At 33.2% G+C, this 24,804-nt stretch overlaps 2 protein-coding genes across 3 annotated transcripts; one reads left to right on the top strand and one right to left on the bottom strand.

The window, feature by feature from the left end:
• Positions 1 to 101: 101 nt before the first annotated feature.
• Positions 102 to 5,749, bottom strand: LOC111708867 (betaine--homocysteine S-methyltransferase 1). The gene is made up of 8 exons (XM_023482371.1): positions 5,688 to 5,749; positions 4,393 to 4,476; positions 3,987 to 4,048; positions 3,278 to 3,397; positions 2,506 to 2,680; positions 2,288 to 2,421; positions 1,190 to 1,411; positions 102 to 873 (listed from the first exon to the last, which is right to left on the bottom strand). The coding sequence occupies exons 1-8, from the start codon at positions 5,700 to 5,702 to the stop codon at positions 486 to 488; spliced, it is 1,200 nt and encodes a 399-aa protein (XP_023338139.1). The 5' UTR covers positions 5,703 to 5,749; the 3' UTR covers positions 102 to 485.
• Positions 5,750 to 5,800: 51 nt separating this feature from the next.
• On the top strand, positions 5,801 to 22,633 carry LOC111708869 (dimethylglycine dehydrogenase, mitochondrial). 2 transcript variants are annotated; one of them, XM_023482372.1, is made up of 13 exons: positions 5,801 to 5,944; positions 10,757 to 11,004; positions 12,575 to 12,647; positions 14,048 to 14,144; positions 15,056 to 16,284; positions 17,748 to 17,805; positions 18,473 to 18,589; positions 19,575 to 19,656; positions 20,091 to 20,225; positions 20,659 to 20,744; positions 21,168 to 21,312; positions 21,427 to 21,567; positions 22,040 to 22,633. In XM_023482372.1, the coding sequence occupies exons 1-13, from the start codon at positions 5,826 to 5,828 to the stop codon at positions 22,084 to 22,086; spliced, it is 2,577 nt and encodes an 858-aa protein (XP_023338140.1). In that variant the 5' UTR covers positions 5,801 to 5,825; the 3' UTR covers positions 22,087 to 22,633. The 2 variants fall into 2 exon arrangements, with proteins under 2 accessions (XP_023338140.1, XP_023338141.1); XM_023482373.1 differs by lacking the exons at positions 10,757 to 11,004; positions 12,575 to 12,647.
• The last annotated feature ends 2,171 nt before the right edge of the window (positions 22,634 to 24,804 follow it).

Here is a 24,804-nt window from a genome sequence, read left to right as displayed (position 1 = left end):
TCCATTTTGTCCGATGTGGACCAACATATGCATTATAATTAAGAATTTAGAATTCTGAATTGAATTCACTTCTTTGCAATAATATGAATAAAGCGAGAAAATTATGTTATATTTATGTATTTCAACAAAAACACAAAATATTGAGATATCAATTTGTCACCGTGTTTGAACTAAATGTTCGCTATAAAAATCTTTTGAAGTTGTGATCTTTTGTATGGTGAATAATTCTAATTGATGGTTCAATAATTAATTAAAAGTGTTTACATTGGATATCGAGATTAAGCTTTTAAGGTTAACGATACTCTACAGAATAGTTTCGACCGCTGAATAATTATATATCTGAGTGCATTTACAATTTTCATTTAAACACTTGTGAATATTGTGGAAAAACTTACCTTTATCATTTTAAAACTATTTCGGCAAAAAATATTTTCTAAAATCTAAACATTAACTCTATTCATTAATCATGGATTACAATCTAAACTTCAAGCCTTCTTCTGGTCTTGCATCGCTTTGAGTTTAGCGATTTCCTCGCTAGAGGTAGAAGTTGCTTGTTGTTTAAGAACACTATCTCCTTGTGTTACTCCCCAGTTATCTGGACAGGACATACTTGAACAATATGGCCGACCACTGGCTGGCATCAACTTCTCCCAATACTCTCTGTTTGCGCGTGCGCGGACCCATGGTTTAGTGTGCATTTCTAGTCCTTTTCCCCAGGCATCGTGCATATCGGAGCCAGGAGGAAAACGTCCTCTCTCCTTAGCAAGCTCCTCTGCTACTGCTCGGATATGATAAGGTTCGAATCCGCAACATCCTCCGATATATCGGACTCCAAGCTCATAGGCCTCCCTCGCATACTTATGCATGTCCCATCTTAAAGTTAAAAGTTAGTATACAGGGGTGATCCGAAACTATTTAAATGCAACAATATTGAGGTTGATATATCATTGTTAGAAATAAGACTGAATAAATTCAGGACAGTCGTCTCTGAAGTCTCATCCTTACTGAATAACCAATGACTTTCAAACCCTGAAATCAGATTTATATCCTATAAACAGGGTTATCAACAATGAATGAGACTGGTGGATTTAAAAAAAAAATATGTGAAAACTCAACTTTTAGATAGTCTTCAACAAAGTTATATTGGGCATCTATTTCTATCATGTCTGGTATAAAAAATATAATTTACCTAGTACATATTCTTGCCTCTAAACCAAAAGGGAATTCTGGTAGATCAATAAACCCTTGCTTGCCAGCGTCTGGTGTATGATAGGCTAGAGGTTGACACATGAGAAAAGGTTTAAGTCCTGCTGCCTCCAACCCTTCCTTCATCTTCTTCAGCGCCTCCAGCGAGACAAAAGGATCAAAGTGGCAGTTTACACCAACTACATCTGCTCCGGCTCGAGCCATCCTGCGCAAATATAAAGATTTTTTTCAGAAATAAATTTTTCTACATGGTTACCAGGGAATAGAAATAAATGGAAAGGAAATGGTGCAGGTCTGGCATGAGAAAGCCAGTCGCACTGCTTTGCAGACAAGTTCGGTAAACCTTACAAGCACAGACACACAACATGACTACAGTCAAGGAAATTGCAGAACAATTTTGTCAATTATAATTAAGCTTGAATAACGACTAGTTCATTGTAAACTTTAATTAAATTATATGTTTTGCATGAAAATTTGGCTTATAGTGTTGACTTAAATATATAAATAATATATTAAATGTATATTAAACTTATTTTTAAGTTAACAATTAACAATAAACAAATGTACTCTCCTAGACTGTACAAATACCGAGATTCGTATGAACTGTATATACATACAGTACACACCTTCGGTTCGGTAAACTTTACACACACTCTTTTGGTACAAACACACCCCCATGACGTTTCGCCCCGGGCCCTGATGGTCACACACAAAAGATGAGACATCAATGATGCCATGAAATTCGTTATGTTAACATAAAACAAGTTAAATGCTTATTTTTCTATTCTGCCTAATCTAAACTTGTAAAATCTAATAAAGTATGTACAAAGCAAAAAACTAAAAAATTAATTCAAGTGAAATAGAAAAGTTCTTCTTCAAAGGATTATTTTGTGTGAGTAACCTTGCATGCGAATAAAGGCTCGCAACACCTGATTATCTAAATTATGCAAAGGTGTTTATTGTGCAAACTCAGAGGATAAGATACCAAAAAATCCTAACCCGCCTGACCAGGAATGGTTATTAGAATGGATTCACGCTATTATGTGTTATTGAGAAGATCTATAAAGGCAGACATGTATACCTGACGGCGCATTCTGCCGCTGACACTCCGTGCATATCTCCTTCTGGACCAATACACATGGACGCTGCCACGACCTTGTCCGTTTCTTTACAGGTCTCAATAGCCCACTCCATCTCCTCTATGTGCTCGAAATACTAAATATATCATTTAGTAATGCAACGAATTTTTAAACCGAAATTTTACTATTTTAAATATTTCTTAAAAATTATTAAAATTACCTCACAGAGTAGAAAATCCATTTCTTCCTCGACAAATACTTTAATCTGCTTCCTGTACTCAGCCTTGACATCGTCCTTGGACATCCCGGAGAGATAGGACGGACATTGGGAGATTCCTCCCAGGGTTAGAGCATCGCCTTCAGCTGCAACCTCACGGGCAAGCTTAGAGGACGCTCTAAATAAGAATTGAGAACATGGGAAACTAAACGTCCTGAGCTGGAAACTTGGGGATATCGCAATCAATGCTAGATCTCAAGGTTTTAATGCAAGGAAAGTTATTTCAGAGGTGTACGCATCTTTTGTACTGCAGTGTACTGTCTCTGGGCGGTAATGTAAACACAAGACGGATGTCGAAGCCCAACATGGGATCCACCTTTCACATAAAAAATCAATGAAATATTTTGGTCATAGGAAACTATTTTGTGAATTATGAAAATTATAAAATTAAATGCTTTTATCCTCCCGGATACTAAGCGAACACTCATGCATCTATTCTTGTTTACAAATTCCGCCCAGAGAGAACTGGTTTCAATATGTGAGTATACACAACTGCAATTAACTTTCCTTGCATTATAACCTTGTTTGATCTAATCTTTTTTATTAATCTCAAAAGTTAATATATAATCTTTAGTTGGTATCCAGAAAAGTGTCTAAAATTCAACCTATCAGAGGGGCATTTGGAGAAACCTGAACAGATATTTAGCAGCCGAGAAGTTAAAAAATTGAGGTTTTCAGAAGTAGAAAACTTGAACAATTGAATTGTGAAATATACCTGTTAATCTTATCAACCCCAATAGTTTCCCCGGCTTTATTCCCTCGGTTGACCAGCTTGTCTTCAGTAGCGTAGAAGGTGAATGCTTGCATAACGTCAGAACCTGCTCTCAGGAAATCCCTGAAAAAAACTTTTCAAGAAAATAGTTTTTGTCGGTCTGTTAAAAGACAGATCTCTGATATAAGAGTTTGATCGGATAGGAATCACACTTATCGATTAAAAAATAACTGATTACTTGCCACTAACTCAAATATTCTATAATCCCTATCATATTTGCAATCTGATTTGTTATACTATCTCTGAAAGTCAAGGTTTGAAATTTTAAAACTTTACAACCAGAATAATCTCACAAGAAGATTTTGATTCATTTCTGATCTACTGTCCAGTTTTAGCAATCTAATGCCTGTATTTTAACCGTTCATTGTACAGGTTGCCCTTGATTCCTTAAAGTTTACAGTTCACCATCATGTAGCAAAAATATAGGGATCAGGAAAGTCGAGTTTGTGGTGAGTGTATAGTTTCTTTACTTCATATATGGATACTTCATCCTTTGCTTCATATCTAGATACTTTATCCTTTACCACATTTAACGTTTTTGATCCTCCATGAAGAAGTCATTTGAAGTAAACCTATATGTAAAGAGAAGCATGTCACTTGAAATTATGCATGCAGTCCCTTTAAATAATACAATATTTTATTTGCATTATACCTGTGCAGGCTTCTGACAGCATCAGTATGAGTAACTGATGCTTCCGGGGTCCAGGGACCAGCCTTCAAATATTTATAGTTCAATGTATACAGAAAATAGATCCAGGTTTACAGAATAAAATAGATCCAGGATTACAGAATATAGATCCAGGTTTAGAGAATAAAGATTCAGGTTTACAGAATAAAATAGATCAGGTTTACAGAATAAAATAGAACCAGGTTTACAGAATAATATGTATCCAGGTTTACAGAATAATATGTATCCAGGTTTACATAATAATCTGTATCCAGGTTAACAGAATAAAATAGATCCAGGTTTACAGAATAAAATAGATCCAGGTTTACAGAATATTATAGAACCAGGTTTACAGAATAAAATAGATCCAGGTTAAATTACTTTTTGTTACCTTAACATATCCTCTTTTCTCTAGTTGGAAAACAAACCCTCCATCTCCAATAACTGGACCCTCGCGGAGTCTCTCTAATAATCCCTATACAAGGAGAGGGTTAGAAGGATCAAAAATCTGATAGAAAACAGTCAAACTTATTAAGAGATTTATCAAAAACAGAGGTGGCTTCAGGGGGTAAAGGGGAACTTCCCCTCCCCCTGGAAAATTGGGGGGGGGGACGTCCCCCTGCCCGGAAAATTTTGGGATATTCCCCTGGAAAAATTAGGAGCGCAAGACGAGAAGGAATTAGCATTAGATTTTAATTTTTTAAAATTTAAGAAGTTAAGAAAAAATGTTACTTGCTGCACATAAAAATGACTAAATTCCCTGTAAAAATTTCCAAGGGGGGGGACATTTTTTGCCAGGGGGGATAACAAACTTTGCCGCGATTTGCGCGCAATCATTCAAATATTCCCTCCCGTGGAAGCCACCCCTGTTAATAATTATTGCTCAAGAGATATTTGAGAAACTATTTTAGAAAGAGTTTCTTATTTTGAGATATAGGATAACTCAATTTCTTGGGATATTACAAAGGCTTTGTTTAAGAAACTATCACAAGGGAATTGCTTAGTTTAAGGGGATATTACAAGGGTTGCTTAGTTTAAGGAGATATTACAAGGGTTCCTTAGTTTAAGGAGATATTACAACTTCATAAGGGTTGCTTAGTTTATGGGGATATTACAAGGGTTGCTTAGTTTAAGGAGATATTACAAGGGTATCTTAGTTTAAGGAGATATTACAACTTTACAAGGGTTGCTTAATTTAAGGAGATATTACAAGGGTTCCTTAGTTTAAGGAGATATTACAAGGGTTCCTTAGTTTAAGGAGATATTACAACTTTACAAGGGTTGCTTAGTTTAAGGAGATATTACAAGGGTTGCTTAGTTTAAGGAGATATTACAAAGGTTGCTTAGATTGAGATGATATTTCAAGGGTTCCTTAGTTTAAGGAGATATTACAAAGGTTGCTTAGATTGAGGAGATATTACTTAAAGGTTGCCAAGTTCAAGGAGATGTTACAAAGGTTGCTTAGATTAAGGAGATATTACAAAGGTTGCTTAGATTAAGGAGATATTACAAGGGTTGCTTAATTTAAGAAGATATTTCAAGGGTTGCTTAACTTAGGAAGGTTTCAATAAGGGTGAACGTATTCCCTGAATAAATCCGTTTCAATTTGAAATTTTTGAAAATATTTTAATAGAAAAAATAAACATTTAATGCCAGAATCGAACTAAAGCTTAGATTATAGTAAACCTTGCGAGCTGTCATATCTGTTGTGCGTTGCAGAGTGAACTGAGAGAACGAACAAGTGTTACTCTTTCTTTTAAGGATCAAAGATCAAGGATCAAAGATCAAGGATCAATGTTGTTCTAGAATCTTGTGCCTGGTATTATGATCTCTAAACCTACAACAATGTCTCGGACCAAGCTGAAAATATGTTCCCAGGGTTTCGCTCAACTTCATTCTATCCTGGGTCTCCCATGCACAACACCCAGTAGAAACCTAAGCAGGTAAAAAATATATATGATATGCAAAATTTTATAAACATACTGTAATATATCTAAATCCAATATAATTATCAAATATAATCAAATATAAGTCAGGATTTCTTTAAATAAAGGATGCAAACTTTTATTAAAGGAATTGAAAATTTGTCACAATTTCTATTGTTAGTTAAAATTAGTTAAAATCTTTAATCATTGACTTAAATCCTCATGAATTTTCAACTTTAAATCGATGATTCAAGATTTGATTCATCGACCTAGCTGAAATTCATTAAATTTGGTACCAGGTTTTAAGAATTAGAAGATTTAAGTATTAAGCATATGTTCATTTATTTCAGTAATTAAAAACTTACTTTTTCCTTTTTATTATTTTTAAATGTTCTTAATACTGTGGATAAACTATTTTGTATTTTCTAATTCATAAAATTCAAATCCTGTTTATGTATTTTGTGTACAGTACAGATAATACAACAAAATCAAATATATGCGTAATCAACTAATATAAGTATTAATTACTAGAGTTTTTATTCTTCTATTTCAACTTTTAATTGTGGCTTTAGTTTGCGGATTTCATAATATTTTTTGCGCATTTTCAAATTTTACAAAAATAAAAAAACTTTTTAACGCAAATTTTAGAAATTTTGATCATTCATAAACCTACCCTGGGGTCACGTCACACGTGAGGTCCCACACAAAATTTGGGCCCGATCGGTTCAGCCGTTTTTACGTTTAATGGATACAAACAGACAAACAAACACCCAGACAGACAAGCAAAGTATATATATATAAATACATTTTAACTGTTATTAATATTTTTAAGGATCAATTTTTTTCCCATGGTCCAACTATGCTCGATTTTATTTTAAAGGAACAAAGTTCTTAGAAGGGGTACAAAAGGCAAATATGATAAATGTGTGTATTTACAGTCTTTTATTTTTGTAAACAAAAAAAAATTTTTGTACCACGTTGAGATTGTTTATAATAAAACTATAGCTATATAAAAGTGTAGATACTACTATATATATATATATACAATATATACAATATATATACAGTATATACAGTTGGTAACAGAAATATCTTGATGTGGAGAGAAAACTGCGTTTCAAAAAAAAATCTGGTTAGAACTGGATATCCAAGACGGGAACTATCTTGTGAAACACTTTATAGTGTATTATATATATTTTTCTACGCAGAATGTGTTAAGAAAATTACCGTAACTGTGTTTTTGTTTATAAATAACAAAATTATGCGCACAATTAGAAAATTATATAAAAAACTTGTTTTGTCGAAGCTGCACTGCACTGCATTGTAAATTAAATGCAAATTAGAGAAAAACTAAAAAAACAAATATTTTTAATCTGTTTTTATTTCATTGTAATTGCGATGGAATAAAAACAAGAAATAAATTGCATTTATTGCCCATGGGACATAAAAAAAACAGATTTTTACCATATTTTAGATAAAATGTCCATTTTGCCTTCCTTCCTTGATTAAAGTTATAGAATGTTCGAACTCATCTAAAATATATTTATTAGGAATACTAATTTTTTTTAGAAAGTAATACCACAGTAACATAAGCGTTTATGACTTTAGTTACTATTTCTTTGTATCTTATGTTCACTTTTTCCTTTAATGACCTACAACAAAACTAAAGATTAAAGATATATACAAAATTCAAAATATTAAAATATTTAAAGGTTGTATATTTTTCATTTTTGGACCAATATAAAATTAAATCTCCTCCTAGAAATGTAGCATTTTCTACGTTCATTCCCCCACCCTCTGTAGCAATGTAGCAATTCATTAGGGCTACAAAAAAGTAAATCAATTGCAATTAAGACACTAAAAAATAACCCTCTCTTAAAAAAACTAGCAAAATATTAACTTCTTAAAGAAAATCATGCCATTCATATCACAGAAGTATTAGCGAAGCACATCTGTTTTAAAGTTTAGATTAGCAACAGAAATAAATGCATTTAAAACTAGTTTTTTGCATTAATTTTACAACTAAAGATACTCTCGAGAGAATTATATAAGAGTTCAAAAACTTCATTAAAAGATTTTTACAATTTATATTTTATATAATCACTCCAGGGACCTTCCCGCCGCTCTTTCTAGAACTACATTTAGCTCTTCTTGTATTTATCGGGTTTCTTTAACGGAAACCATTTATTCGAATATAATATTAATAAAAGGAAGATTTCGCTGCTTTTCCTGCTTGATTGAGTCATCGTCTTTGGTTTGGATTGAGTCATCGTCTTTGGTTTGGATTGAGTCATCGTCTTTAATCTTTGAAATTATTTGCGGCATTTATTCGTCAACCTACTTTTACATGTATGATTTTTGATATTTTATTATTAAAAGTTCTGGAATTTGTTTTCTGAAATTGGTGTTCAAATAACTACAGCAAATTATTCAAAGATCAAAGACAACCTTTTTTCATCATGTTTCGTGGGACACCCTGTAGTTAAGCACCATATCGAATCCAGAATTATCCGGAGTTACATAAGATTAAGAACCGGTCTGACAGTATTTTTACAATACAGAAAATGCCGCGCCCCCAGAAACGAGTTTAACATGGGTCGGTGCGAGGTTATAATGCAAGGAAATTTATTTCAGAGGTGTGCGCATCTTTTGTACTGCAGTGTACTGTCTCTGGGTGGTAATGTAAACACACGACGGAAGTCGAGCCTGACATGGAATCCATCTTTCACATAAAAAATCAATGAAATATTCTGGTCATAGGAAACTATTATGTGAATTATCAAAATTATCAAAATTAAATGCTTTTAACCTCCTCGGATACTGAACGAACACTGGTGCATCTATTCTTGTTTACAAATTCCGCCCAGAGAGAACTGGTTTTAATATTTACGCAGAGTATACGCAACTGCAATTAACTTTCCTTGCATTATAACCTTGGGTCGGGGTCCCGCATCAGTTCTCCTTTGTGACAGTTCATTCCCCTTAAAGTTGTCATCAATTCAACACAATTTTAGAAAACAATATAAAAACTTGTAAAATTGTTAATTTAATAAATAAATGCACATTACAATATAAATTGTATTATTGAAGGGGGACAACGCAAAAGGAGTTATTGCCCATGTAGTCTTCCTTTCAAATATTCAAACAATCAATATTTATTCAAAACACAGAAAATATATTGTGTTTTTTAAATCTAAATTTTAATATATATGTTAACAAACATCGGCACGTGTTATGGCATTGATTTTAATGTATAATATTGTGTTGAAATGTTTAATAACACTAGGGGGAGATGAACTGTCGCAGGGAGTTGAACTGATAGACGACGACACCGGCTCTTGACAACAAGTTTTATTCTGCGTAAATGCGTCAAAGTTTGGGCCTGCGATTCTAATGACCGTAAAAATAGTTCAAACGTAAGGAGGTGAAAACTCTAATAATTTAATCATTATCTCTTTGCTTTGTTTTTCTATATTAAGTATAATGTATCTCTTTGTATAGTTCTGTATTTCTTTCTAAGGTCAAAAGTAGTCTCTTAAAACTACTCCTCATTGTAGGTCAATGTAGTGCCAATTGAAGGACTATATATTATAATGTATCTCTCTGTATAGTTCTGTATTTCTCTCGAAGTCCTCAATAGTCTCTTGACTACTCCCCATGTAGCCCTGCAATGTAGTCCCGATTCAAGGACTATATATTATAATGCATCCCTCTGTATAGTTCTGTATTTCTCTCTGAAGTCCTCAGTAGTCTCTTGACTACTCCACATGTAGCCCTGCAATGCAGTCCCGATTCAAGGACTATATATTATAATGCATCCCTCTGTATAGTTCTGTATTACTTTCTGAAGTCCTAAGTAGTCTCCTGAAGACTATTATCAGTTCTTCGTCCTCTTTATTCACCCCTAATCCTCCTCTTCAAATGTAATCTCCCCCTGACCTTCTAGCCTTCATGGGGGTTGCGCGAAGACATGCCAAACACCAGCAAAAGGAATATAGCTATAACTGTTTATCAAGTAGGCGGGGGGAGATTTTAGATGAAAGGTAAAATTTGAAAATAATTAGCGAGAAGCGGGAAGAAACTATGTCAACTATTTTTAAGGGGTGCAAGCTTATTCTTGCCCAGCACACCTGATTTTAACATTAACCAATAGTAACATTTAATAGATAAAAGTGTACCTTTTGAGAATATTCAATTTCGAGGATTTTACAAAACAAAGATAAAATTTTCCAATTTTTAAAAAACATTCGAAAATCCAGCCCCAGCCGGAAAATAAAATTTGTTTAACGAAGAATAAGAATAAGACAACAATTAGTTTTAAGCAGAGCAAATAGAGGGGGGAGGGGGTATAAATTTAATTTAACTATATTTAAGGTTTGAGTTATACAATGAAACTAATTGAATTTACACTGAGTATGCGCTCTTGGACATTCAGCGTTTTTTTTCGCGAACACTCCATTTACTGCAATTGTTTAGTACAGTAACTCAAATAGATTGACAACCTATTTGCAGTAACTTAGATTTGCTACGTACTAATGAAAGAGTTTTTGAAATACATGCATTTGAAAAATGTCTGCTTTTTTAGTCAGAATTTTGAATCATAAACGTTAAAAAAAGGAACACTACCTTTTCCCGATTTTTTCTTCCAGGCCACAACGAAATACTTTGCTGGAATACATTAGATAAAGAGACTTTTTCTCGAAGACATTTTATAGATAGGCCATTCCTTTAAAAAAAATTTTAAAATTTTTACATTTTGCATATTTTCTTCCAAAATAATGTTGTAACCAACATTTGTCATTGAACAGTACTTTTAAACTTGATTCGCAGAACTTCTTCGAGTGAGTCCCGAGATGTCCGAGATACTGTAGTTGTTGGTGGAGGTATAGTTGGAGTATCTGTAGCCTACCATCTTGCTAGACGGGGTAGGGATGTTCTACTCCTAGAGAAAACTGATCTGACCGCTGGGTCAACCTGGCATGCAGCTGGGCTGGTCACCATATATCATCCAACACCCAACGTGAAGCGGATTAATTATGATTCCATGAATCTCTACGCGCAGATAACCGCGGAGACAGGTTTTGTAAAAATTCATTTCATTTTTATAATAAAAATTTGACAGCAAGCGGTCCCTTTAAAACCCACACACCGAAGGGGATTCTTTAAGATATCAACAATTATAAACAGTAATTTAAATATCGCCATAAAAATATCCTTTAAAACAATGAACACCACCTTAAAGATCTTTGCAATGAAAAGTAAAGGAGTCTTTTACAGATATAGGAAATAAACATTGTCTTAATAATATTAACAATTAAATTAAAACATTACCTCTGAGATTTAAGCAAAAAAATCCATAACCCTGAAGATCTTAGGAATGAATAGTATAACTGTTCCTGTAAGATTTAACCAATGAAATTACATTACCTGAAAGATCTTAACAATGAACAGCATAACAGATCCTGTTAGATTTAACCAATGAACATTAACTTAAATATCTTATCAATGAAAAGAATAACAGTTCCTGTAAGATGTAAGCAAAAAACATACATAACCTTGAAGATCTTATGAATGAATAGTATAACTGTTCCTGTAAGATTTAACCAATGAAATTACATTACCTGAAAGATCTTAACAATGAACAGTATAACAGTTCCTGTTAGATTTAACCAATGAACGTTAACTTAAATATCTTATTAATGAACAGAATAACAGTTCCTGTAAGATTTAAGCAATGAACGTACATTACCTTGAAGATCTTATAAATGAACAGTATAACAGTTCCTGTAAGATTTAAGAAATGAACGTACGGTACATAACCTGGAAGATCTTATCAATAAACAGTATAACAGTTCCTGTAAGATTTAACCATCGAATATTACCTTGAAGATCTTAACAATGAACCGTATAATATCCCTGTAAGATTTAATAACTAAACATTGTTTGAGAGATCTTATCGATTAACACAAAAACAGTTCTTGTAAGATTTAACCAATGAACATTGTTTGAGAGATCTTAACAATGAAAAGTATGACAGTTCCAATAAGATTTAACCAATAAACATTACCTGAAAGATCTTATTAATGAACTGTATAACAGTTCCTGTAAGATTTAACCAATGAACATTACCTTGAAGATCTTAACGAATGAACCGTATAATATCCCTGTAAGATTTAATAACTAAACATTGTTTGAGAGATCTGAACGATAACAGATTTAAGATTTAAGATGTAAGATTCAACCAATGAACATTGTTTGAGAGATCTTTACAATGAACAGTGTAACAGTTCTTGTAAGATTCAACCAATGAACATTGTTTGAGAGATCTTTACAATGAACAGTAAAACAGTTCCTGTAAGATTTAACCAATGAACATTGTTTGAGAGATCTTTACAATGAACAGTAAAACAGTTCCTGTAAGATTCAACTAATGAACATTCTAAAATATAAACAATGAACAGTCTCAAAATATCTAATAAATGATCCTTAAGTAGCTTCATATTTTAACAAGAACCAAACATCCAAACAACAGTTGCTTTAAGATCTAAAAATGAAAAGTCCGTTAAGATCCAAACAACTAAAAGTTCCTTTTCAATTCAAGAAATGCACGGTCTCTTTCAAATATAAATAAAATTAGGTTGTTTTCAGGTCAAGAAGTTGGGTTTCATCGTCCAGGTTCTCTCCGTCTAGCAACATCTATTCCTAGACTAGATGAAATGAGGTCAAACTTTTAAGTCTTCGCCACAAATTCAAATTTTCAAATCTCTATATCTTTGCAACCCACTGTCGTACAAACTTAAATATTTTAAAGTATGGAATTTGATAGATCAAATAATCTATGTCATCGGTTTTACACCATCAGGTTGCAAAGATATAGGGATTAAAAAAATTAAGGTTGTAACAAAGAGTCAATCATTTTGAAAAAATAACCAAATTTAAAATTCAGTAATGGTGATGGATCAAACCTCTGTAGAGTAAAAAAGTAGATGTTAGTTCCACAATTATTTATTTATTAAATTTGGTTTAAATTAATCTTAAAATGTATGTACCCTGACTACATCAATATATATAGAACACTAAACAACTTGGACAATAAATAAAACGAAAAATTAATCGATATTTCACATTATAAGTATTTAAATACCTTAATTGTTTGAAATAAAAATAATTTCTTAATTTTGTTTATTTGCTACTTCATCAATCATCATCTTTATACATTTTTTGTCTCTCATATTTCTGAAGAAAACTTTATCTTTTAAAAGGGACAGACCGGCCATGTAAGGTAGATGAACTGAGTATGCAGTGTTGTGGACCAATTCTTTAGCATTCATTTGGACATATAAAACTTTTTAAAGATCTGTAAATCCTGAGTTTGAGTGCAAAATCGACGTTCAAAATCGTACTTTTGGGTGGATACGTTTTCAGAATTGCTTTTTTAAAATAATTAAATAACGACGTCAAAAAATGTGAACAAAATTCTATAATAAACTAATTAGTGGTTTAGTAACAGGTTGAGAAAATAAAAATTAATCTTATCATCGAAAATAAGTAATCTTACTCAATTATTAGTTTCTTTAATCTCTAATTATTCACAAAGATTTTCTGGAATTTTTATTGAAAAGACGACATTTGAAGAATTTTTAGAAATCTGCGAACAAATTCATAGAAAATTATAAATTCAAGATAATGATGAAAACGAAATAATTGAAAGTAGCATTGATTTATTGGCAAATTTCTTTTGAGAAATATGTTCCTAACCATCTAATTAGTTTGCTGTATAATTTTTACTTTATTTTTAGTCGTCGTTATTTAATAATTTTAAAAAAAGATCCTGAAAACGAACCCACCCAAATTCATGATTTTGAACGTCGACTATGCACTCAAACTCAGTAATTATACATCGTGGAAAAGTTTTATATATCTTAAATGAATCCTTAAGAATTTGTCCACATCACGCATATTCATTCAACCTTAAATGGCCGGTCTGTCCCTTTAATATACTTTTTTGTCAATTACAAACATACAATGCGATTGTTTTTAATTTTAAACATTTTATAATTTTATTTCAATTGTTAATATTAATATATTGTTAATATATGTTAATATTTTTAAAAACTTTAGATATGCTTTGGGTCGTAATGGACACAAAGATGCTCCTCTGCGCTTGTTAAATCCTGACGAGGTGGCTGAACTGGTTCCTATTCTCAGGATGGATAATGTAAGAACATTTTATTTTATCCTGCATCAACAAAAACAAAAGAAATGAACGTTTAGAATTTTCAGACCCTCGTTTTTTGGGTTGTTCAGAACCCTTTTATTCTTGCCAATATTGCTTATCTCAAGTAATAACCAGAAAACTCTGAAATAGGAAGACGACATTATAGCAAAACTCAGTTGTATTTGATGTTATTACTAAGCAAAAAGTTGTGCACTGCATAATTGATCCGGCCCATGCTTATTGAACTATCATAAGTCATAACTTAAGTCTAAAAGTCGTCTTTACATTCCAAAGTTGTCTGGTTATTACTACAAGAAAAGAATTATTTGGCTCAAAATCAAATTGTTTTTTTTTTCAAACTATGAATTCTACTAGATCAAAAGGTTCAAGTTTGGCATATCAATTTTTTACGAATTGGAGAGGTCGCCATTAACTACCCCCGCCGGTTCAAAGCCTAAATTCAAATCCTCATTAATCTTTAACTTTGAATCGGTGATTCGGGATTTGAATCAGCGACCTTTCTCCAATTCATTAAATTCCCTTCTAGGTAGCAAAGACATATGTATTAGTAAACTAGACTTTGAATGGGTGTACTCAGTTTCTTTTGTTTTCATTACATTAATGAATTATTATCATACACCTACATTAATGGTAGTTTGTCATTAAATAAAGATGTTATTACTCTGTGAGACTGTGATACAGGGTACACCTATTAATCAGGCCAATTTTGAGGGTTTCATAACAAACATTTATTTTGTGAAATTCTTAATCTAATTTTTTATTCAATTTTGATGGATTTTATCACACCTAATATTTCCCGTTGTAGGGCGAAAAAGTTACTTTATCGCTAAAACTTTTTACTGATAAAAAAAGTAAAAATTAAAAATTTTAGAAATTTTTTACTTTTTTAGATTCATGGTGGATTGTTTTCTCCTGGCGAGGGACACATCGACCCGTACAGTCTTACTCAAGCAATTGCTATCGGAGCAAGGAAATTCGGAGCAAACATTGAACTTAACACTGAGGTTCAGGGTTTAAATCCTAGGACGGATGGAACCTGGGACGTTGTTACTCCGAAAGGTTCAATTCACGCTAACAGGGTTGTAAACTGCTCTGGGTTCTGGGGTCGTGAGGTTGCAAGGTTGGCAGGTCAGGATATGCCTCTAGTCCCGGTCCAGCATCAGTATCTTGTCACTAAATCCGTCCCAGAGGTTCAAGCACTAAAGAAAGAGATCCCAGTTCTCCGTCATCTGGACGGATCATTCTATCTGAGAATGGAGAGAGATGGATTACTGATTGGACCTTATGAGAGTGCGGAGGTGATGGTTCAGATGAAAGACTGGGCGGAGAAGGGTGTTCCTCTAGGGTTCGGAAAGGAACTGTATCCTGGAGATCTTGACAGACTCTCACCACATCTAGAGAAATGCATGGAGGACTTTCCCTGTTTTCAGACCGCAGAGATTCAAACGGTAGTGAACGGTCCTATTACATATACTCCTGATCTGCTACCTATGGTTGGTCCTAGTATGCTTCCCAACATGTGGTTGGCTCTAGGGTTCGGATACGGAATAGCACACGGAGGAGGAGTTGGGAAATATCTCTCTAGTTGGATTTGTGACGGTGAAGCACCGTTTGAGTTGAGTGAAATGGATCCGTTAAGGTATGGAAAGTGGACAACTATGGATTATGCTCTGGAGAAAACAAGAGAATCCTACGGGATGAACAATGCATTTGGATACCCTTACGAGGAGCGGTTTTCAGGGAGACCAACACAAAGGAAAACCCCCCTCTATCAAGCATTAAAGGATGCAGGAGCTAGAATGGGATTCTCCTCAGGTTGGGAGATTCCTCTATGGTTTGCTGCACCCGGAGAAACTGCTGATTATAAACCGTCCTTTAACCGAACCAACTGGCAGCTAGAGCAGGGTCGAGAGTACGATATTGTCACAAAGAAGGTTGGAGTGGTTGATTTATCCTCGTTTGGAAAGTTTACCGTGTCAGGTCCTGATAGCCGTAGGTTTCTCGATTACGCTGTAGCTGGTACAGTTCCTAAACCTGGGAGAACATCTTTAGTTCATTTGCTTACCCCCAGGGGTAAAGTCTACGCAGAGCTCACAATAACATCAACTGGACAAGACAGGTACACACAGTTCCCATCATTCTTATTCACAGTGATAGCCAATAAAAATGGAAAATCTAGATGATTTATTCCACAAATGTATTGAGTTTTTGCCACAAACTCAAATTTTCTAATCCTTATAAAATTTGAAATTTAATGGGCTGATATATATTTTATATTTTAAACTGTAATTACTTGATCTAATAGAAATCATAGTTTGACATCTGAGGTCTACGACATCGGGTTGCAAATATATTAGAATTCAAAAATTTTAGTTTCTGGCAAAAACTCAGTTCCTTTCTAAAAATTTGAAGAATTGAGCGTTAAAGCCTAAATAACATTAATTTTAGTTTTGGACTCACTGATTTAGTAATTCAGGTCCTTGATCAAAATTTGAGCCAAAGCAATCAAAACTCTTGACCTCTTATTGGACAGTTTTGATCGAACATCCTTATTTTTGTTTCACAATTTATGATTTAAATTACAATTTTATAATTTGGATACAATTAAAACAGAAAAATTTTAATTTTATTATTCTTCTTGTCATCATTTCTTCCTTTATTTCTTTTTCATTTGTTGACTGTCCCCGGGGGTTCTGATAATTTAAAAAAAAAATTTGGTCGAAACCAGTATTTTTTAGACACTCACACAGGTTCATTGAATGTTTTAGTGTGTTCTAATTTGGCTGACTCAGTTAGTTTACAGATTTATTGCGGTAACCAGGAATGTCTGACGTTGCACAGTCGATCAGGCTGTTTTAAGGTCAGGAGGGTTTTGGCAATTGTTGATTTGAGTTTCATGTCCAAATCCTGGTTATGCATAGAGGTCTTAAAAATTGAGCCCACAACATTTTTCCACTAAGAAATCAATTCCAAATGCTGTTTGTGACAAATGGAGGCGTTAGAAGTTTGGAGTATAGGTCAGGAAGGGAGGGTATGGAGGGACTCCCATAGAAGATCCCTACATTCTCCCGGATTTATACTCTTTCCCAGTTCTGCAAAATTTTTATAAGGTTACCCATTGGAGTTGCATCGCATGTACATAAATGGGGAGTTGCTGCTATTGTACTTCAGAATATGGCCTTGTCTACAGCAATCTTTTCCTCACAGGCAGTAGAGTATAAATTGGTATCACTGTGCATGGTGCACCACCTATCAGGATTCTCCTTTCTATGTTTTCATTTTCCTTGTTTCTGGCAAGAGGGAGGGGGAAAGAGAAGCACAGGAAAACCCCTCCCTCTCTGAACTATTGTTTTCTTTTTTTTCAAGTAGGGTATACTGCCATGTTTCATTCCAAACAGAGTTCCGCTCAGCCATGTGAAACTAGAAGTGCTACATAAAAACCTCGACTGTCCTGAGGCTCAGTGGCAACTGCAAATGTCCTTAATAAACAATCAGAGAAGATTGTTTTACTTAACAGAATACATATAGAAATAGAAATATAACATTTTGTTTGAAAATTAAATTAGATAAAACAATTTCTAGTTTTTTGGTTGTTACTGGGGGAGGAAGCGAGCTACATGACTTAAGATATCTTGAGCAGGTATAATAATACAGTCATATCCAATAAACATTGCAATTATTGTCGTCTTTGCTTTATCTTTCAATTTTAATTAATTCTGTAAAGGATTTTGAAATCTTAACTATTTTGTTTGATTACATACAATTATAAAATAGCAGAACTATATCATGAAAATTTGAGTAACTAGTCAAAAAGACTTTAATTCTTTTTTATATGTGATTTTGTCTAAAGAAATATTTTATCTTAAAATTTTTTTTAAGGATTTTTTTCATTTACAATTAAACTTCATTACAATATCTATCATTATTTTATTTTTATTTTACTTTTGTTTTAGTTATTTCTGCTTGCAATTTCCGCATGATTCACAAATGGTTGTGGATATACACATAGATTTCTTCAAATCAAATCAAATCATTTATTACACGAAGATTAATATTTTTACAATATAAATATCACATAGAAAAGTATAATCCTCGTGTGGCAGAGAATACAAATAAACATGATAATAAACAATATGTTGCTCAGCTCTATCAAACCATTACAGTAACAAACATTACGAATATTCAATTAAGAATAATTAAAATTATTGAAATGTTTGTAGGAACACATATCCCATTCTTGAGTAACTTTAAAAGAATTTATTGGACAACCTAATAGTAAATTATACTTGAGTTGAGATATATTTTAGATATCCCGAGATATGAAGGTTGATGCGAAAATAAGAAATGATTCAGACAACCTAGGAGTACTCAGCCTAGTTGGACCTAGGGCCGGTCAACTCATGACAAGGATATCTGATGCTAAGGTTGGATCTTTTGTCCTACACATCATTTTTCTTACACATCATTTGTCCTTCACAACATTCGTCCTTCACAACATTTGTTCTTCACAACATTTGTCCTTCACATCATTTTTCCTACACATTATTTGCATGTCCTATACATCATTTTTCCTTCACATCATTTGTGCTACACATCATTTGTCCTACACATAATTTGTCCTACATATCATTTGTCCTACACATTATTTGTCCTACACATCATTTGTCTTACACATCATTTGTCCTACACATCTTTTATCCTATACATAATTTGCCCAACACATCATTTGTCCTACAATTTAGTTTTCCTACAGATCTAGAGATGTTTTCCTCTATTTGTAGGACAAATGATGGGTTGTAAAAATTATCTGTAAGACAAATAAGTGTATTGTGTAGGACAAATGACGGAGATTAAAAAAGAGGGTTTGATGTTTTGGATGCCCTCCAAAAAACCTAGAATTGTTCCGTATATTTAAATTTGTGTAAGACATGTAACAAACCTCGTCTCTTCTACAGTGTTTAATTACCAGAAAACAATTGAATAGATAAACAACATTTTAGTATTTGTTGTTGTTATTAAGAAAATTGTTATACTAGACACTTATTTAATCACTAGATTAGTTAAATCGGTCTGTTTCATCTGCCACAATTGGTACATAGTTTTAACACTTTTTGGTTTCAAAAATGCATAATTTTACTCAGGATGTTTTTTAGGAGCTCGAGTCTCTTAATTGTATAGGAAATTAACAGTTCGGATAGTTTCTTTTAATCAAGTTTATTTTTGTAGATTGTTGATTGGAAGTTTCTAGAAGTTCGGATAGTTTCTTTTGATCAAGTTTATTTTGTAGATTGATGATTGGAAGTTTCTAGAAGTTCGGATAGTTTCTTTTGATCAAGTTTATTTTGTAGATTGATGATTGGAAGTTTCTAGAAGTTCGGATAGTTTCTTTTAATCAAGTTTATTTTGTAGATTGATGATTGGAAGTTTCTAGAAGCTAGAAACCTTCAGCTTGCTGGTGTTGACTGCCTTGCAGTTAGGATATCCTATACAGGTTAGAATATCCTATACAGGTTAGAATATCCTATACAGGTTAGAATATCCTATACAGGTTAGAATATCCTATACAGGTTAGAATATCATCCTATACAGGTTAGAATATCCTATATAAGTTAGAATATCCGATATAGTTTATAATATTCTATACAGGCTAGAATATCCTATACGGGTTAGAATATCCTATACAGGTTAGGATATCCCATACAGGTTAGATTATCCTACATAGGTTAGAATATTCTATACTGGTTAGAATATCCTATACAAGTTAGAATATCCTATACAGGTTAGAATATCCTATTTAGGTTAGGATATCCTATATAGGTTAGAATATTCTATACAGGAATTGAGTCCTTGCCAATCTGATTTTGAAATATCAAAGATTCACGTATAATTCGGTTTTTATGATATTTCCTGAATCTTGTATTGCAGGAGAGCTTGGTTGGGAGGTGTACACGGATATGGAGAACATGGTTCCCTTGTACAATACTGTACTGCAGGAGGGAAAACATCTGGACATTGGACATTTCGGGACCAGGGTCGTTAATACCCTCAGGATAGAGAAGGGTATAAAACATACTGTATTCTACTCTTTATTTTTCTATTTATATAATGAAGCTCTCAGCTCATGCGGCTGCACTTGGACCAAATTGGTTGATTTTTTTAGGAAACCCATAGAGATTAGGTACCCTGGAAGTAACAAACGCTAAAAAATGTCTAAAGTGTTTTAAAATTTCACGGATAACGACGGACATTTCTACTAGTTCATTATTAAACAAAACTAGGCTTCCAGGGCGCTTCGTGCCCATCTTTGATTTTAAATTTTGATTGTTGCTCTATCTGCAGCATTTTCTCTTTTTAAATTATCAAACAATGACAACTAAATTTTTTTGGCGCCTTGATCCAAAAAGAAGTCTGATTCAGTGTCCTTTATATTTTGTTACAACTTAATATGAAATTCAATAAAAAAATATTTTTTCATTTTAATACTTTGTTGTAGGATTCCGAGCCTGGGGTCGGGAGATGAATAAAGATACAACTCCAATAGAAACTGGTCTTCTACCTTTTATCAAATTCAAAAAACAAGTAAATTCATAGATTTCATAGATTTCATAGATAGGTTAAAGAGAGTTTGTTGTACAGGGTTACCCTCAAAGTATAAGACTATAGTGACGACCTGGATGATTTCAATGTTAAATAAAGTCGGATGCATGATTTGGCAAAGAACGAAACACATTTACTGGGAACCCTAGATACTAGTAAACACTTCAGAGACAGCGAAAATCCGTACAATCGTCTTTTAAGTCTCAAGTTCAAGAACAAGTTTAAGAACAAGTTCAAGAACAAGTTCAAGAACAAGTTCAAGAACAAGTTCAAGAACAAGTTCAAGAACAAGTTCAAGAACAAATTAAAGAACAAGTTCAAGAACAAGTCCAAGAACAAGTTCAAGAACAAGTTCAAGAACAAGTTCAAGAACAAGTTCAAGAAAAAGTTAAAAATGTATTTTAGTCGGATTTTGTTGGTCGTGATGCTCTGTTGGAAGCAATGAAACTAGTTCCAACCCGGAGTACAGTTCATCTCCAGATATCTCCGGAGATACTAAACCTGGAACCTGAGGGAGATGAAACCGTGATATGTGAAGGGAAACCAGTAGGTCAGATAATCGATATATATCCATAAACAAAATATTTTTTTTTTAAATACCTTTTCTTGTTTCTTTTTATATTTTTTCTTTGAACAAGTTTTATAAATTGTTTTGCAATTGTAGGATACACGACATCAGGGTGCTGGAGTCCTATTCTAAACTCAGGTCTATGCATGGCTTCAGTACCTTGCCTCTTCTCGCATCCAGGCACTCAGCTTCATGTTCTCCTTGGAGGCAAACCTTGCTCAGCTACGGTACTTCCAGGTAAACTGGATTCACATCTATTTAAAGGGAATGTAAAAGAAATTGTATTTGACTCCGTTCAAAAAGCTGCATGACTGATTCACAACGGTACCATTTAAACATTCGTCTGAGCAAAAATGTCAAAGATTTTCTTATTTTCTAACTGAAAATTGATATAAAAGTGGCTTGCAGTAAAGACATTTTTGTAAATGGCTAAAAAATAAAGTTGTAAGCAACTTAAGACAACGTTTCTTTTTTATATTTCTATTTTTATTTTGATAAAATTGACGGAGATATTGAAATTTTGGTAATACATATTATTTACTAAAAATTTATTAATCAATACTATGAAAAAATGATAAAATCTTAATCAAATTTAAAACAAAATTTAATCAGTATAATTAGATTTACAAATAATAACGCTATGATCAAAGATTTGTTCGTCATTTTATTTCTATGTTTATTAGAACACCCTGTATATTTTTATTTTCAGGTCCCCCTGCGAGTACATTTAAGGGAAATGTATTATCTAGCGCATAGAAATATCTGAGATGGAAACGTACGTTTGGAGGCAAAATAAAAATCTGAAATAAATTATTGAATTTTTTTATAACATTTGTTTTTCATGTCTTTGATCTGTAATTTTTATTTTCAACATGACTTTGTCAAAGTTTGAAATAGTTTAAATTGAAGACGATATCTGGATCGTTCCCTCATATTTACTAGGTAATTTGAGACAATTCGGGGATTCTGTCGTTGAAAAACAAACTATTTTGTTGATTTTTCCCTTTTTTGTTGCACGGAGAAACTCATGCATCCCTCTCATAACGATTGATGAACGTTTATCAAGATATATGCCAATTGATTATAATTCAAAATGGCTAACTGGAAATATTTTGTTTCTTTTAACATTAGCTAGATAAATATTTTGCTAAATGGTATTTTTTTTCATTTCACATCTTATACCGCCTTTGCTAGCTTTGAACTGGGTTTTGAACGTCGACGAGCATCATGTATTTGATGTACAATACTGTTTGTTCCATCCTCGACTTCACAACGTAAATTTAAAAAAATATATTTTAAAAAGGTGTCCTGTAGTTTTTTAGAGCAATGTGAACAAACTCTGTTATTGTTCAATTATGTTCATGTTCGTCCAGAAACTATATAATGAACTTTTGTTGCAATCACACAAAATTATCCTTTAAACGGAAAATCTGCGAAATCTGTTTTACAAATGTGCTTTTCTGTAGTTTTTGTGTGGCTTTTGGACGCCATTATAGAACTGATTGCTCAATTTAAACTTCCGATCTATTTTAGTACCCAGAAGATATTTTAGTCTCAAAATATGACTTGAAGAAATCTATTTCTAAAATTTTACAACTTTAGAAATCTACGAAAAAGTCATTGTTAAATATCTGAAATACAACATGCCTTGACTCTTAGTTAACAAATAAATCTTCAATCTTTTCTGACAGTTCCTTGTTAATGCTTGATTTAAAATGACAATTGAAATTTTCCCCTCTAGGTATTTATGCAGTTTGCCCAGTTTCTTTAGTTTACAATTACATTTCAGGACAATGTTAGATTTCAGCCAGGCATAAAACAGAATACTGAAAGTGAGTGATATGGACCCCCCCCCCCTTTCCTAAACTTGTCAAGCAACCTCCGGGGACTGTATATAAAAATATGTCCTAGCCGCACCGCTCGGCCCAGAAATTGTCTTAACCTAACCTAACCCTCAAATAATATAAAAAATCTTATGAGGTTGCATAACAAATTGAGAAGGGGGGTACTAAAGGGGCCGTTCGAGAATGCATCTCATAGTTGAAATATTTTTACATTATTTCTGGTAATTTTTGTGTCTAAAGCCTTTCATCATTAGTTAATTATTGAAAATATAGTCAATATTATATTGGGTTGATTTCAACATTATTAATAAGAACATCTTTAAAGGTAAAAATACGAAAAAGTGTTAGCAAAATCAGCCTATAAGCATAGAAAACCAAACTTGGGTTTCTGCATATAAGGTGAGGCCTACTCACACTTCGTGTATAGAGGGTGATAAGCCCATGAAAAGTTGTTTGTCTGGGTTTCTGCAAAGAAAATTACTGGGCAGATAAGCACAAACCCTGCTTAGAGGTACTAGAGGTACTTCAAGATGTCTCAGCCCTGTGATTTTTTTAAAGTTCACTTTCTATACCGCGTTATTTTTCAGATCAGTTGCTGTCAATCATATCTTTGTTGTAATGTAAGGAGCGTTCTCCCGAGTGTATGTCAGCTTTGTTCGTCACAGCAAGAAAATGTTCAGAATAATGAGACTATTCTGAACATTTTTGATCCATCAGAGTCTGTTTTAGACCTTTTAAGAGCAATTTAAAAGAAATGGGAGATTGAGTATTTATTGAATGAAGGACTTTTGAGAATTTTTATTGTTTTGATTTACGTTTGAGATCAAGGTAATCCCTTTAGTCAGAGACTTTGGGACAAATTTGACCCAGATCTTTGTCATTTTTAAATCTTGCTTTACAACTTTGTTTAGAATGTAAAGCATGCATGAAACTGTCTGGCAAATATACTTCTTGAATCCTTGCTAATATGGTTTCAACAATTTTCAATATTTTCAACCATTTTTGGGGTCTTGATGGTGTTTTTTTCCTGCCCGGACATGTAATCCTTTTTTCCTGCCCGGACATGTAATCCTTCAAATATACACTTTTTTCCTTCTTAACCCCATCAAACCACCGTTAAAGTTCGTAAAATCGTTCTAAAATTTGTTCTGGATCATGATTTAAGATTCTGCTTAGTTTCGCATCGTTAAATAAAAACGTTTTGGGTGTCCTCTTTCTCTGGTCAATATTCTAGATATTACTATGCTGTGATAACGAAGCAAATCCACCTTCAGGAGAACACTCCTTACATCACAACAGCAATCTGCTTGATGCCAACCTGAACAAAAATGGATCCAGTATGAATATTGTGAACTTTTAAAAAAAAATACAGGACTGAGACATCTAAAAGTACAACTAAAAAAACTCGTAGTTTGAAATATTATTGGATTAAGATGTGCATGCCTAATGCATATTGCATGGCCATGCAGAAATGAGGATATCAATAGCCAAGGATGAAACATAATATTCGTGAAATATACAATGTATCTATTAAAAGTACGAAAAAAGGTTGAATATTGACTAAAGGTATTTGTGCTAAAATCTTATTGATGTGAATGTGCAAAGGTAAAAAGCGGACGGTAAACTGAGA

The sequence above is a fragment of the Eurytemora carolleeae genome, unplaced genomic scaffold, assembly GCF_000591075.1.
Source record: "Eurytemora carolleeae unplaced genomic scaffold, Eaff_2.0 scaffold915, whole genome shotgun sequence".
Lineage (NCBI taxonomy): Eukaryota > Metazoa > Arthropoda > Copepoda > Calanoida > Temoridae > Eurytemora > Eurytemora carolleeae.
Note: the sequence above shows the minus strand (reverse complement) of the source record. Positions and strands in the feature narration are given on the sequence as shown.